Source organism: Pterocles gutturalis, unplaced genomic scaffold (assembly GCF_000699245.1).
Source record: "Pterocles gutturalis isolate BGI_N339 unplaced genomic scaffold, ASM69924v1 scaffold11252, whole genome shotgun sequence".
NCBI lineage: Eukaryota > Metazoa > Chordata > Aves > Pterocliformes > Pteroclidae > Pterocles > Pterocles gutturalis.
The window spans coordinates 2,596-17,997 of record NW_010112819.1 but is presented as its reverse complement, the minus strand read 5'-3'; the positions used below and the strand labels follow the sequence as shown (position 1 = coordinate 17,997).

Here is a 15,402-nt window from a genome sequence, read left to right as displayed (position 1 = left end):
GGGGGGTTGGTGTTGCATCTATATGTTTGTACTAGTACTGTTGTACAATAGCTGCCTTCTGTTTAGAATCCACTCAGGAAATATTGATGGCTGTTTGCTGATGAGTGAAGTATGAAGGTGCTCTTTCTGCATACACAAATACACTGTTTCAAAAAGACTTAGTGATTTGGTCTAGTTTTGGTTTACTTTATGCACATTTTAAAAGCTGTTGTTATACGTTAAGAGCTAGCAGCTAGTACAGATCTTAAATAATTATCAGACATTATACACACATTGCCTGTATTTCAGAAAAAAACCGCTTATCTACAATTTTTACCTTCCCAGCAGGCTTGAGCACCAGTAAATGCATCAGCTGGTTTTTCTTCAAATTAGTTTTTTACTTACTTCCGAAATAGATGAATAATTGCTGAAGCAAAACTAGTGTTTTGAGAGTTTATTTCCAAGATATTTAGCATAAACAGAAATTATTTTGACCTTCAGTCTGTGGCAGAGTTTGCCTTTGTGCTTAGCTCCAGCTGTGTTCCAATAGCTTTGAGAAATCCTGCTGAGCCCCTCAAGAGGAACTTGTTTACACCTGCAGCTACACCAGTGCAACCTGCATAAATCATTGCTGGGAATAACAGACTGCTCAGCCCTTCCATCCAGATTTTTCCACTCCACTGTGAGTTCTGGAAGAGAGTCATAAATACAAATATGTAGTATTGTAGCTGTGCTCTCACATGTGTATGTGTGTTATATATCTTTGGGTGTATCATGATAGGGCAGTTTCCCTGTGCATTCATGGATGCACCCAGAGCAGACAAAGTAAAGGTCACTCGTTGAAATTCACATTAAACTGCTCCTTCCCTCCCCCTCCTCATTCTAGAAAACATTAAAAAAGAATACATTTCTGTAAATCATACTTCTGTAACAAAGCACTGCTTAGCTGATATTCAATTTTACTGCATCCTTTGGTATACTTTCTAGGTGCCAGATACAATAAAGAAAAATTATGAATTGAAAAATTATTGTCTTTTTGTTTAACCTGAGTTTTACAGGCTTTAATGTAAAAAGGAGTTATTAATGGTTTTTAAATGCTGTTCATTTTCATCTCCATCATACCAGATGTATTTCATGAGAAGTGGGAGTTAAAAGCATAAAAATACAGTCAAGCTGTAACCCTAATGTTCCTTTAGTAAAAGATGTATTCACACACTGAGAATTTTTAATATAACAGATAAATCAGCTGCTTTAGTTTCTCATTTGCTTTATATCCTATGCTAAATTTCTTAAATTTATTCCCAATGTATTGTATATCTCTGAAATAATAGTTATAAAGCTAAGTGAAGTAGTTAATGTGTATGACATTGACATAAGAATTCTTTTATAATCCTTAACTGTGCATTGATTGTAACAATCTTTGTATCGTCCTAACTGCTGCTGAAGTTTGTGTGGAAGAACTGTAAAAGTGGGCCTGCTTTTTTATTATCATTATTTTTAATTTTTTTTTACATTTAGGATGCACTGAACTGATTGCATTTCAGTTTATGTTTTTACTTAATCACTTTAGAATCATCACTACTAAAAGTACTGTAACGTATTTTATCTTTTTGTGGGTTTGACATGGTTAACCCAAACCTCTGGTTTCTGAGTGTTACGGAGCATAAATAGCTTAGAATTTGTATCATTAATGTAAGAATTCCAGTTTAGCAAAAAAATTACATAAGAGGACATGCATTTACTGGCAGTGTGAGTTAAGGAACACAATGGGACCGCTAGAGACAAGCTGAACCCCATTTCAAGTCATTGATGATACTGTGACTGGTATATCAATCAATTGCTTGTATATGAGCTGCATGTCCTTTATTAGTTTGTGGAAAAAAATTGTATGTTAAACAAAAATCAAACCTTTGTAAGGTGTCCTTACTACAGAACTTTACAATATTTAGAGAAGTGAAAAAGAGTTCATTTGTAAAACAAGATGCTTGTGGTTTTATGAAATGCAAATTAGTCTGCTTTTGAATCCCCAGAGAGTCTGTTACTGAAGCAGAGATGTTGAAACGGCATGTTCACACATGTAGGCAGATGCGTTCAGCGTTTGTAGATGAATTTAGAGATTTGTGAATAATGAGAATCTGGATTAAGAAGAAAGTAGGAGAATAACAACTCATCAAAGGAAATGTGATTATTTATGTACATTCTTATCTCAGCACTATTCAGTATATTGTGCTAGAATGATTAAGAGAATAGAGATTATTTTCCATGGGGACAGAGGAAAACCAGGTTTTGTTTAGCCTAGCAAAGCAAAAGCTGAGTATTTGTATGATAGCTATGTATAATTACAGTGTGGGTAAAGGCTAATTAAGAAAAAAACACTGTTGTTTGGAAAGCCAAATGAATGGATGCTAGTACTGGCACAAAAAGAAGGGTGGTTAGCTAGTTATGTAGAGACTTAGTTGGAAATTAAAGTTTTTAATAGAGAGGGTGCATTCTGGAACAATCTTCTTAAGAGAATAGTATACCAAAGAAACTGACTGTTTTAAAGGAGAAATTTGATGAATTTATGAAAATTTATGCAATGGTATTTATGACAGTAACAGAATGAGTTCAGTGTTGAATGTGTCTTCCAATGGGATAGTGATATTGAGATTCGTTATGAATTACAACATGTCTGAAGAGATCCATTCATTAACAAACTGCATTGAGTTTCCAAGAGATTGCCTATTGATAATACTTTTAAATGCTGTTGATTCTGTTTAAACAGTATCTCAACTATGGAAATTCTTCTGAGTGTTTCAGGAAGTATCAAAAAGCTGACAGAGAAAATTACAGAATTTTACTAGGAAATGGGTTTTGCTAAGGCATAGATGTTGATACCATAGACCTTACAATAGCTGAAAAGCAGGTCATTTTTATTTGCTGTGGAAGTCCTTTTCCAAAGCAGTACCTCAGGTGAACATCCATAGATGTTCATCCTGACTTGTAATGAAATATTCAGCATCACTATTTGGAACATTTCCTGCAGTCACAGGGAGGGACAGCTCATTCTTTGTTTGTCCTTAATACAATCACAGTTTTTCAAGAATTAATGGAAGAGTTCATAGCTTCAATGAATCATATAAATCATAATCACAAGCACATAAAACCGTCTAATTTTGACTACATTTAAAAAAATTTGAAAATTCTAAATCTTTCCAACTTGAGGTTGGGGTACATTTTCTGATTAAAATGACCAGCTACCAGACTAATAACCTAAATAAAACAAAGAACCAGGTAGTTTCTTCAGGAGATGCTAACCTTTCATCCCTTTCCCCTTAAATACAAGTAATGTTCTCTTTACAGGGCTGCTCTTGGTCTGTTATATTTGTGGATTTTGATGCCCATAACCGTAACAGACAGACTCTCTGTTCATTGCTACCCCGTGAATCAAGGTCTCATGTAAGTAATTAAATGAAATTAACGTCAACAGAGTGTGAAGAAAATAAATGGATATGAACATAATCCTTAGTTCTATGATAGCCATTATGTTCTGCTTAATAACGATAGGAATTTGCTGGGAAGATGTTAAATTTTTGAAACACTTTATTTTAGCTTTAATTTATTCTTTTGTCTAGAAAAGAAGCCTTTAAGGTTGGCTTATCATAAATGGCTGAATAGGGAGGATTTCTTGTTATTATAAGCTACTGTTACAAATAAATATTTCCTCACTAAGTAAATCTAAGTGACATTAGTATGGATAGGTTTAAAAAAAAAATAATCTATTTCAGTGCTAGCATCAAAGGTAAATTAGATTTTTGAAAATTAGTAATTTAAAATGAGTGATAATACAGTTCTACTGCTTTTTTGTTCATTCTGGGATATAACAGCATTTTTGTTCATGAAACAGACTATTAATCTTCAACATTAACAGTTTACTCATTGTGTAGAAGAATTATAGCAGAGTTGTAATACTGGATAATTAAAATAAAAGGCACTGTCATCTACTTTTTTGTAGTCGCATGGTCCTTTAGAACTGTTTTGCTGTTCATTATTTGCTGGAGAGTTTAAATGTTCCAACAGAAGCCTGTTTCATAAGTCACTTATGCTATAGAAGCAGTCTTTGTGTCCATTTTCTTCCTTTTTTATGGGTTCATATCAATGCTATTGGCAAAAATATGTTATTTTAAATTGTTGACTATCTTAGATCTATCAGCAGAAAGGAATAAGAAAACAGCACGTGACATAAGAATTATAATTTAAAACTACTTTTTTGTATTTCTGTAAATTTACCTGTAATGGTGATGCAATAGTTAGTAATATTTCTTGTGTTTTTAATTCATGATAGTTGTACATGGTTCTTGAGAAATGCTTCTCATATTTTTTTCCTGAAATTAGTCCCTTATTATCTTAATTGTAAATCACATAGCCTTATTTATTACAGCACCTGAAGAATATTCCTGAAAAAGCTTTTCAGAAATCGTGATTTAATCGTAGTTGCTTCTCAGCATTGCACCTTTATAAAATGTTTGTGATTCATTTTGAGCTTAGGATACCCAGATGTTTCTGTTTCCTCCAGGAAAAACCTGGAGGATAATTTTTGTTTCTAAACTGTAAAAGTTCTAGAATGTATTCACTTATCCCTGCAGATTATCAACTGTAAAGTAGGTCAGATTCTGAGTCAAGTGAGTTCTCCTTTAAATCATATATCTGAATATTGGGTTTGTAGTTTATCTTTACATGTCTTTGGAAGTCTTATTTTGCTCACTGTTTTAATATAGTGGTACTATGATTTTGATAAAGATAAGCTAATGTTCCAAATGTATATTTCACTTAGTAAGTTAAACAGTCTTTGTTTGTGCATCAAATAATTGTCAGAGATCTAATTAAATCTATAATGTGCTATTTCTTCCCCTCCTTCTACAGAATACTGATGCAGCTCTTTTGCCCTGTCTTAGCTATCCTGCATTTGCTTTGGATGATGAGGTTTTGTTCAGTCAAACACTAGATAAAGTTATTAGAAAATTGAAAGGGAAATATGGGTTTAAAAGATTTCTGAGAGATGGCTACAGAACTGCACTGGAGGACAAAACACGACGTTATTATAAACCAGCAGAAATTAAGGTAAAGGAATACCTGGCCTCCATAAGGAAAAAATATGGATTTCTAAAATGTATCCACAGTATTTTAAAAAAGAAAATAAATAAAAAAACCAAAACAAAATCCCCCCCAAAACCCGAAAGAAGAGTGAATAATGGAACCTCCCCCAGTATTTGCAGTTTGAATTGCACAGTGACTCCTAGTTGCTTCAAGTGAAGGAGATGCATTTTGTGATTTGGCACGTGCAGTTTTGAGAGACTGCTGAGTCTGCAAGTTAGTTGTTGATTTGTTTTGTAATGAATGTGCTTCCATTTACATTTAGGGCACAGATGATTTCACATAACAAATAAGGAAGTTATTTATCATTTTATTTAATTTCACAGCTGACTACAGTCTGAGTGTATAGAAAGCAATTTTGCTTTTGACCACAGTATTTCTCAGAAAAGTTTATCTAAGTGAAAATTTACCTTTTTTTCTTTCTCAATAGTTTCTCTGTGGAAAATAAAATGTAGATTATATAAATATTCTGCTTGAGAATGACCAACAGCATGTGTAAAAGCACGGTTAAAGTGCCCATTGAATTAAGAAGTAGTAATCTAAATGAAAAGCTGATGTACTAAAATGTTTTTGTGTTCATGTTTGTCTTTTGTTGCTTTGAAATTATTGAATAAGATATTCAAATGTTTCCTTAAACTAAAATTACAAATGTCTGATTAATTTTATCCTCTTTTCAGCTCTTTGATGGCATTGAATGTGAATTTCCTCTGTTTTTTATTTTCATGATAATTGATGGTAAGTACAGCTTTACGTTCGTGTTCTTTAAAGGCATTAGAGGAAAAATACAAAATTATTTTCCTGTCCTACCAAAATAAACCATAATGCAGTGGCACTAAATGTCTCATTGAGAGTTCTACCTCATGGGTTAAAAAAACCCCAAGCACCCAACCCCTTATATTTCAGCATTTTTAACGTGAACTGGTTTTAGAATATACCTCAACATGGTTTTTATAAGCTTAAATCTGGACATTCAGTCGTGCATTGTCTTTTAAGCCTTAAAATCTTTCACAGTATGTCAGAACTTTGCAGTAGCATGTGGGAGAAAAGGGAGTGGAAAAGAGAACACACTGGCAAACTGAAGGTTGCAGCAGGTCTTTTCAAGTTGGATATTCTGTGATAGTTGAAATAAAAGTCAGAAGAGAAGAAAGCGAACCAGAAAAAGCCCAGTTTCTCTTTGAAATGCCTGTGCTTCCTGGACATGTTTTTCCACATAAGCAGTTAGTCTGATTTAAAACCAAAACCAAACAACCCCAAAAACAACAGAAAAAGTACCACTACCTAGACCTTATCTTGAGGACAGGAGACACATCAGAAAAGTTCACGGGATGATTTCAGGATTGAAGCTAAAGCTCACATAGAACAATAAGGCTGAATAAGAAAATGAGTAAGGGTTACAGCCATCAAACAGATTTGTAAATGGATGAAAATCTGGCCGTCTGGTTTTTTTCCCTTTAGTGTGTGAAATAGTTTTTAAATAAAGACGGTGAGGGCATAGAAATCGGCTGTCTGCCTAGACTCTGCTGTGGCTGCCCACAGATTTTTTGAAGATGTAACAGGGTTTCACAATTCATTTTTCTAAAGGAATGCTTGACACTTTTCAAAGAGTGATGCCCAAAACTGAGGAGAAAGACACTGACTTGCAGTTTTGGGAAGCACAGGAAAGATAATAATCTTTGACTGATGTTAGCAGAAGAATAAAGAAAGCATTTTACTCTTCTTGTATGACAAAGTACAAAATACCTATTTTGAACGTATTGGCCTTGTCTTTTTTTCCTGTACCACAGTTTAATCAAGTAGAGCAATTCTGTTTGTAGATTTTGTGCAGGTATCTCCAAATCCACAAGCTTCCTTAATGCAAAATTTAAAGCTTATGCAGGGCAACTTAAACTGCAAGAAGACAATGAAATAGGAGGAGCAGATTATAGTTGAATGTCTTTATAATGAAAATGTTGGAAAAAACTCGAGCTGCTACATTGTGAATACTGGTTCAGCTGAAAGCTTATTTGCCCATCCAAAACACTTGTGGAATACAAAGGAAAGCCTTTTTGGCAAAGGATATTAAGCTACTGAATATCTAGGTAACTCCTGATAGTTGGATTTTGTTAACTGTGTAACAGTGGGACAGTGCTCCAATAAATAAGGAAGGAGAGAGTCCTGTAAATTATAGTCCATAATCCTCCAATTTTGTTCACATCAGCAAAATCATTTTCATCGTTTCCTTTTTGAAAGATTAGCAGAACATATTCAAGTAACTATATATTTACTGTTTTTTTTAAGAAGACAAACTAATTAGCTCATCAACTTTTCTCTTTTGTCAATGACAGCTTTTTAGGATTTTTGAGATATGGAGAGTTAAAACAGTTCTGCCAAGTAGATATGACTGAATTAGTTACGTATTTTCTAGTAGTATTAAGAACACTGCTTTATTCCTCATGGATGATGATCATTATTGCCCAACTGTTGTCTTCACTAGATGATTCTTAATATAAAAGCATATAAGTGCATCTTTTTATCCCCTACAGCATCTGCCAATAAGACTAAATTACAAATAGTCAGAATATCATATTGCTCTGATGTCGTGACTGTACTCAAGTGTTTTGAAATAGTTCAGTGTGTCACTTAAACACAGGCTTTTTTGTGTGCAAACTTTCATTACATTTGTTTCTTTTGGCAAGTGATTTCATTTCCTGTATGTATACTTGGGAATATTTGAAAATGTAATGAACAGCACTTGTCAAGCTTTGGTTTTGGATAGAGCATTGAAGAGCCATGGAGAGAAAGAAAGATGTATACAGTAGTCAGGCTCCAGCTTTCTACTGCACCCATGCTTTTCAGTAGAATAATTTGTTGGATATTCTTAAAATAACATAAAAATAAGATTTTTGTGATGTTTTGATATATGTATATTAATAGAAAAACTAACAAAAAAGCATATCTAAACTTAAAATCAACAGAAACATATCTAAAAATATCATACACATAAATACAGCTGTACATATAGATAAATACATATCATACACAAAAACATATCTAACAAAAAGATATCTCAACTTTTTCCAATAAATATGTTCTGGTGTATTTGTTCTCAGTGGGTTTCTTCTTATTTTTGCCTTTTAGAATTCACCCTTCTTAAGAATACAGAAAGACTGCTTTAGTACTAATTTCCTCTTGGGATTTTTCTCAAAAGGAGATTGTTTAGGACTCTCTGGGTAGTAGATATGCATCTATAGCTGTGGGAAAGGACGGAACTAAATAAATCAATATGACTATTATTTGGATAAGACACATTTGAATAGCATCTTTGAAAGCTTTTTTATATTTCTGGTTGAATGTGGAGGATTATGGTAATTTTCTAGGATAAGGTAAGGAGGGAAACACTACAGCTACTTTTAATAATATGGAAGAATATGGTAATTGAAAAGAAAAGCCATGGAAAGAAATGAGTGAAAGATTTACAATGAAAAGTTTTCATCTAACTTGTTCCCCTTCAAATGTTAAAAATATCTTCTATTTTAAAATGTCAGTGCAACTTGTCAAGTTCATACAGGTTTTCCTTGATGAACAGAAATACTTTTGGTATTTTTGATATGTATTTTCATGTAAGAACTTTCGATGAACTGAACAGCGGTCATGCTAATATTAATCACATTCGTATTGGGATGACTAAGTTCTGCTAGAAAAGCCTTTAAGGTCCTGGTACTGCCAAACTTAGCATTTGCACCCCAAAAGCTGCATTACAGAGCTGACTGTTCTGTTTAATGTTTCAGGGTGTGTTAGCAGTTCTGAACCTCTATAATATGAAGATATTATGCCTATATAACTTACCAATGTAAACACTCCATCTAATTTTTGGAGGGGATTTTTTTCAGTTTACTACTACAAGTTCCTTTTGTGTTTGTTTATTGGGGTTTCTAGGCAACTCACCTCTAGATCAGTTTGCAACCCTGTCCTAAAGATTTAGAACCAGGCTGTTTGCCTTCACACTGGCACTCAAGCTCTGCTTCTTCACTCCGCTGTAAAGAAATTCCTTACAGCTAGCTGGGCTGTTCCTGAGCCTCTGTAAGTTCTCAGCTTTACTATCCTGTGTAACTTGCCATCGATTTCAGTTTAAGCTAGTAAGAGTGGCCAGTTCATGATCCCTGGGAGACTTAGCTGTAGCAGTAACTGAAGATCTACAGTTCAGTATTTTGCTTTTCATTAACTGTTTAGTGTGTAGGCACTACACCATTCAAAAATAAACACTGGATTTTTTTTTTCTTCTTTTATGAATAACGAAAGTTATTTCTTTCATTAAATCAATTATTGTTTGGGTTTTTTTAGGAGTGTTTAGAGGAAATCCAGAACAAGTAAAGGAATATCAGGATCTTCTGGATCCTTTACTTCAGCATACATCTGAAGGTATTATCTGGTAATCGTTCTTCTAAAATACTGTGGTTTTTTATTTGTCTAAAATTGTTAAAATACTGATCTTCCTATTAATGGATATTGCAGTCAAAGCAAAGGAGAAGTAATAATGTCTTTCCTGATGGCAAAATACTAATAGTAAATAATGTATTTCATGTAGATACATTGCATCATAAATTGTGATAATAAAAATAATGCTGTCTGGAAAAAATTGTACTGATATAAATGTAAGATTTACACCATACCCAGTCATTCCTCCCCTCCTTCACCTGTGCTTCATGATTTACAAAGTTTGGCTTTGAAGGGAAATATTAACTACCAACAGTCAGATTGTTTCGATGTTCCACTTGGGTACTTGGGAACTAATTGCATCATTCATTGCCAATTAATTTGACAAGATTTAAAACTTAATTTGGTATATGCATATGAAATTGTTTATAGCTTAGAGCAGTGAAAGTGGCAACATGGTAATTTTAATATAAATGTTCTCTTACTGAAACTGTGCACTCCAGAATTTTGGTGGAACTGTAGACAAGGCTATTGATGGCCTATAGGCACATCCATCCAAAATTCCGTTAAAAAAAAAGAAAAAGGCCATAAGTTTGAGTGGGAGGAACAAAAATGGCCCGAGAACAGAACAAGCTTCAATATATTGACAATCCAGTTTTAAAACCCAGCATCTTTAGTCACCTGTTCTTGACATCTGTGGTAGAGTTGCACAAGTAGATGCAGAAAATTTGTCTGACTTATTCTTTAAACTTAGAAAAATAAACTTAGAATGCTTGTTGAAGTGAACTACTTTCTGTGTGAAATACAAATATTTTCTTAACAAATTTTCATTGTATAGCAAATTTTCTGACCTTGCTGCTCATTATTCTAGATACAAGATATGGTATCTTCCAGTGAAGAAGTACTGCCATTTTGCTTCATAATATTTCAAAATCAAAATGTTAGTTTTAACTTGATTTTGCATACCTGCAAAAAAAATATAATTTTCATTTAATTAAATGGCTGACTACTCTTGGCCAAGATTTTAGTTTTCACAAGTTGTCTGATAATGAGCAGGTGTTAAATGCAGGGAAAAACACCCCAAGCGTTTCACTCTGATGCAGCTTTCATTTCTTTTTGTTATGGTTTGTTATCTGTACTGCATTTTGCTTTAGGTGAAAAATACTTTTTTTTCTTTTTGCTCAGTAGGATGCTACACAAACAATGTATGTGTTCTGGGAAGAAGTTCTGTGGAGACATTTGGTGAAAAATAAAGTAGTTTAATATTGCCCTGGGTTTCCTACACCGAGTGTAGTTTTGAGAGATAACAATGAATGACAACAGTCTTTCTGTTCAATCAAATTGTTCCTAGGGTATAATTTTTCCTGTTTTGAATCCAATTCAGCTTTATTAGGGGACTGCAATCAAATAATAAAGGAAGTAGAATTTATTTGCTTAACTGTACTTATTTTTAAAACGCTGTATAGGGTGTCCTGTTGTACCCAAGTATTACTACGTGCCAGCTGATTTTGTGGAACTGGAAAAGAAGAACCCTGGCAGTCAGAAACGGTTTCCTAGTAACAGTGGACGCGATGGGAAGTTTTTCTTGTGGGGACAGGCAGTTTACATCATTGCAAAACTCCTGGGTAAGAGGCTGAGGAAATTCTATCAGGTTTTGATGTGTCAGAAGTGAAGGATATTTATCTTGTTAATGTTGTTCTTGAATTTGAACAAATGCATTGGCTTGAGTTTTGAATGGACTGTGGGTGGCACGTGTGTCCTCTGCTTTGGTATGTATCTGATAGGCGAAAATTGCTTTTTATTCTTCATGTTAAAATTTTGTGCTGCATGCAGCGTACTGGAATATTTTACAGAATACTGAAAATCTTCTAAACATGATAGGTTTCTTTTTTGCTGTTTCTTTTCCTGGCTTTCCCTCTATTTCCTTTTCTTCATGACAAAATATATTAACATGACACTTTCTGGATTAACTGTATCAGCTGCACCTGTACAGTGATGTTTGTAAGTGATCTGTAGGATTTAATTCAAATTTTTTACTGCTTTCAGTAAGACAGGTTTAAATTTTGAATAGTTGCAGTCTCAGATAAAGTTCATGATCTCAGATAAAGTTAATGTTTTCTTCAGTCTGTGTTATTTTACCCTTTAAAACGGAAGAGTCTAATGAGCATTTGAAAGTGCATTCCAAATCTGGCCATTGAAGGTCATTATTGTGAATTTCAGTCACAAATAAACTCTTGGCCTCTCTTGAAGGGATTCAAAGGCTAATGCAAAACCAGGTGTTAAGCCAGAGAAGTCTTCACAGTTAAGATTTTTTCTTCATATTTATTTCAGGAGAAAGATATATTGCTTTATTTTAACATGCTCAGCATTTACCTGGTAATCAGTAGATTGATGTCTAAAAACTTTCTTTCTGTGAACACTGTAAAGGGAAACAGGCTGTTGGTAGTAAAAATGAGAAAGATTGAAGGGGAGTTTAAAAATTCAAGACTTGGCAAGAACAGAGGTTGTATCTTTAGGTATGGAAGAACAGAGTCCATCTGGTGCTCCACCTGTTTGGTTTCACTGTATTCCTTGCATAATTCCTTTCTGAGCCAACACTGTAAAGTAAATGCAGGCAATCTCACCTTTTTAATGAAAAAAATGAATTAAACTTCTTAATAGTAGCCAAGTAATCCTCAAATGTGTGTGCAGGAATACTGTAGTAATTCTGGTAGTATTCATCTTGTGCTGATATTTGTGTATTTCTGTACCTGCAGCATGCTGGTTAAATGCTGCTTGAGTAAGGTAACTGTCTTTTGTTTCAGTTCTTTCTTTTGCTGAACATTCTTACACTTTTTTTTCTAAATAATTGTGCTAAATCTCTTTTTGAAAGGTTGTCATTAGTAACAGTTTCCTTTGTTGTTTAAAACTTTCTCTCCGCTCTATTCACTACTTTTTCATTCCTCCCTCCTTTTTTGCCAAGTATTTTTTTTTCCCTTTTCTCTCATAGCCTTTGCAAATAGGTTCTGGAAATTTTATCACAAAGCTAAATCTATTCACCAGTGATTGTTATATCAGGAACTCCATTTATTTATACTCATTTAAAATTGGTGCATTTCATTTTGCTCCTTTCTGGGTGAAAACCTACCTGAGTAACAATCTTGTCCTTTGTGAAAGTACTTGTGTGTGTTACTTTGCTTGTTGATGGTTGCTAATTAAGTGGAAACCTGACTTCAGACTTCAGTTCCTGGGAAGGTACTGGTTTCCCATTTCATCATCCATTCCAGAAATGGTTGTGTTGCCTCAAGGGTAGCAATGGATTTGTATTTGCTCAGCCTCCTTGCTTCTGTTCTGTAGGCGAGTGTACAACAGAACCTTTCTAGATTCTTCTGTCTGTGGGCCCAGTGTCTGCCCGTTGCAGGCCACATTTCTCTAAATGCAGAAACATGAAACTGAGTCGATTCTCACACACATCGCTGCCTCCCACAGAGGGCAAACTGAAGTAGCGAGGTCAAAATCTTGATCCTGCGTATAAAGGCTCTGAGCAACAGAGGCAATGAAAGGTGTTGGGTTAGACTTGATGATCCTTGAGGTCTTTTCCAACCTTAATGATTCTGTGACTTTCTATGACTTTGAAAGGGTCTGCCTGCCGCTGTTGGAAGTCACCATATGCTTATGCAACTTAAGAAATTGTTATGAAGAAAAACATGCATTTTGTATCTGGTGATGCACTTTTCACGGCACCTGTTTCTTGCTGTGGTTGAGGAGGTTTGTAAAGCCTTTCTGGCAGGGTCCCCATTTCAGAGCAAGGGAAAGGGATGCCAGGTATTCGGCTGTTCTATGCAACTGAAAACTCACTCAGTTTAGTCTTTCCTTTAGTAGCTCCATTATCTTTCCTGTGGCTTTGTTTATAATTTTTGTATCTTGTTCTGTCAATTCAGTGCTGCCTGCAACTAAGTTAAGAGTTTTTAGCAATATTTTTTAGAGTATAGACCAAATGGATTAAATGTTGTCAGCTGTTGCTGAGGTAAATAATGAGCTAACAAAGAAAACTCTGCAGTGGCATTTCAATACATTTGTATTTGTGATAATGGTGAGGAATATTCAGTGAGTTTATTTTTTAAATAAAATTGTAAATATTGAAAGTTAACTTAAATTTTATATTACTTTATAGATGTTTCAAATACAAAATTATTTTGACTACATATTTTAATTACTGAGCAGTGTAAATCAATGTAAAAAAAACCTGTGGAAATAGAACAGCTGTTCTGGAAAGCACTCTTGCTTTTAAGAGCTCTGAGGCAGAGTCCATTGATCTTGCAATCATTTGGTGAATCAATTTTATAGCATCAGCAGTACTACAAATAATTGTGACTCTGCAGGAGTAGTGCAGAGCAGGGGAACAGCGTCCTTTCCTGGCAGGAGTCGAGCTGCATTCTCTCAGCAGAAGGCTGAGGGCAGGAGATGGTCACGGGATCTGGTGGCTGACAGTCGCTGGCATGGTTCCTGGCAGCAGCACGGCCGAGTGTCCTTCACTGCCTGCCCATGCGTTTTCTTGCTCTCTGCTCTTTGCCAACACTGTTAAGCTCGAGCCAGGACATATATGGAGTTTATAACCTGCTGTCTTAATTTGCTACACAGTACACAAGTCGGAAAATATTTTCTGATCAAGACAACGTTGGTTTTCTGTTGTAGCTGAATTAAGCTAATGGAGTCGTGAGTTATTCTCTTGTACATTAATAGCTGATTTGCTAGTGTAGGCTTTTTAAGAATATGTGCAAAATTGTTGACATATATAGGAGAATTGAAAATGCACTGTGACCTCCTCTGTAGCAGAAATTAAATAAAGATTGGACAGTTTCATGTCAAAATGAGTTTTTGATAGGAGAATACTTATTGGAAGGGTATAATGGCTCACAGTAGACTGTGAACCTTTATTCAAGGCATTTGTTGAAACTCTTTAATAGTGTACTTTTATTGGAGTATCTTTTTTTTTTTCATGAGGAGGTTAAAAAAAATGGAATTTTAGGTTTGTGGGTTTTTTTCATGTAAAAAAACATATAGAAATTGCTAGGTTTCAAATATATTTAATTTTTTTTTCTTCACAATTTCTCTTGAGATATCAGAGAGAGAGATGTTTGATATCCCTCGCCCCTTGTCTGCTTATCTTCAAAGCTAAACAATTTTTGATGGTAATCATTGGGTTTCTAGTTCAAGCTTCAGAATAATTCCATGGTTGTGGATTGTGGGCTTTTTATGTGAGTTGTGTGTTGTGGAGTCTGTTGTCTGCAAATATTCTTTTAACACCTCTCTGTGAAAAAAAGGATTGTTTTTATACACTGCAGCATTATCATTCACTGTAGCAAGAATGATGCTTGAGTCAGTTTTAAAATTAATATGATTTTGTAGAATGTCCTTTTGATCTGTAAATCATTGATATAAAATAGATACTATAGCCACTGAACTGACTATGTAAAGTGTATTTGCATGCCTCCTTCGCAAAAGCTGCAGGAAGTACTCAAGTCATTCTGTATTTTTGTTATTGTTTACTTTCAGCTGACAAATTAGTAAGCCCTAAAGATATTGACCCTATTGGACGTTATGTACCTCCACAAGATCAGCGGAATGTTAGCATGAGATTTTCCAATCAGGTAAGCATAAGCTTAGTATTAAATTTTCTTTACTGAAAATTTGTTATCTATGTGTTATATACAGTCTTCTAATTTTACAGTTAAATTGCTATGAAAATATTAAATGTATGTATGTTTTCTTAGTTGATGGAGGATTGCTTTTAAAAGGAAGGTAATAACATCTGCAGTTTTGGGGAAATGGCGCACATTTGCCTTCAAATTAAGTGGTGCAATCAAAATGAGACATCAAATGTAGTTTTAAAAAGCT

The 15,402-nt window shown here is 34.4% G+C and overlaps 1 protein-coding gene across 1 annotated transcript in view; it reads left to right on the top strand.

Annotated features, from left to right (window-relative positions):
- Positions 1-15,155, top strand: part of LOC104462309 (phosphorylase b kinase regulatory subunit beta-like) — a gene marked incomplete at its 3' end in the record, with an annotated part of 42,153 nt that extends 26,998 nt beyond the window's left edge. The window contains exons 9-14 of the mRNA XM_010074210.1: positions 3,322-3,417; positions 4,882-5,079; positions 5,790-5,847; positions 9,433-9,510; positions 10,992-11,150; positions 15,061-15,155. Of these exons, the coding sequence (XP_010072512.1) occupies positions 3,322-3,417; positions 4,882-5,079; positions 5,790-5,847; positions 9,433-9,510; positions 10,992-11,150; positions 15,061-15,155 (684 nt within the window). The remainder of the gene's footprint in view (positions 1-3,321; positions 3,418-4,881; positions 5,080-5,789; positions 5,848-9,432; positions 9,511-10,991; positions 11,151-15,060) is intronic.
- Positions 15,156-15,402: the final 247 nt, after the last annotated feature.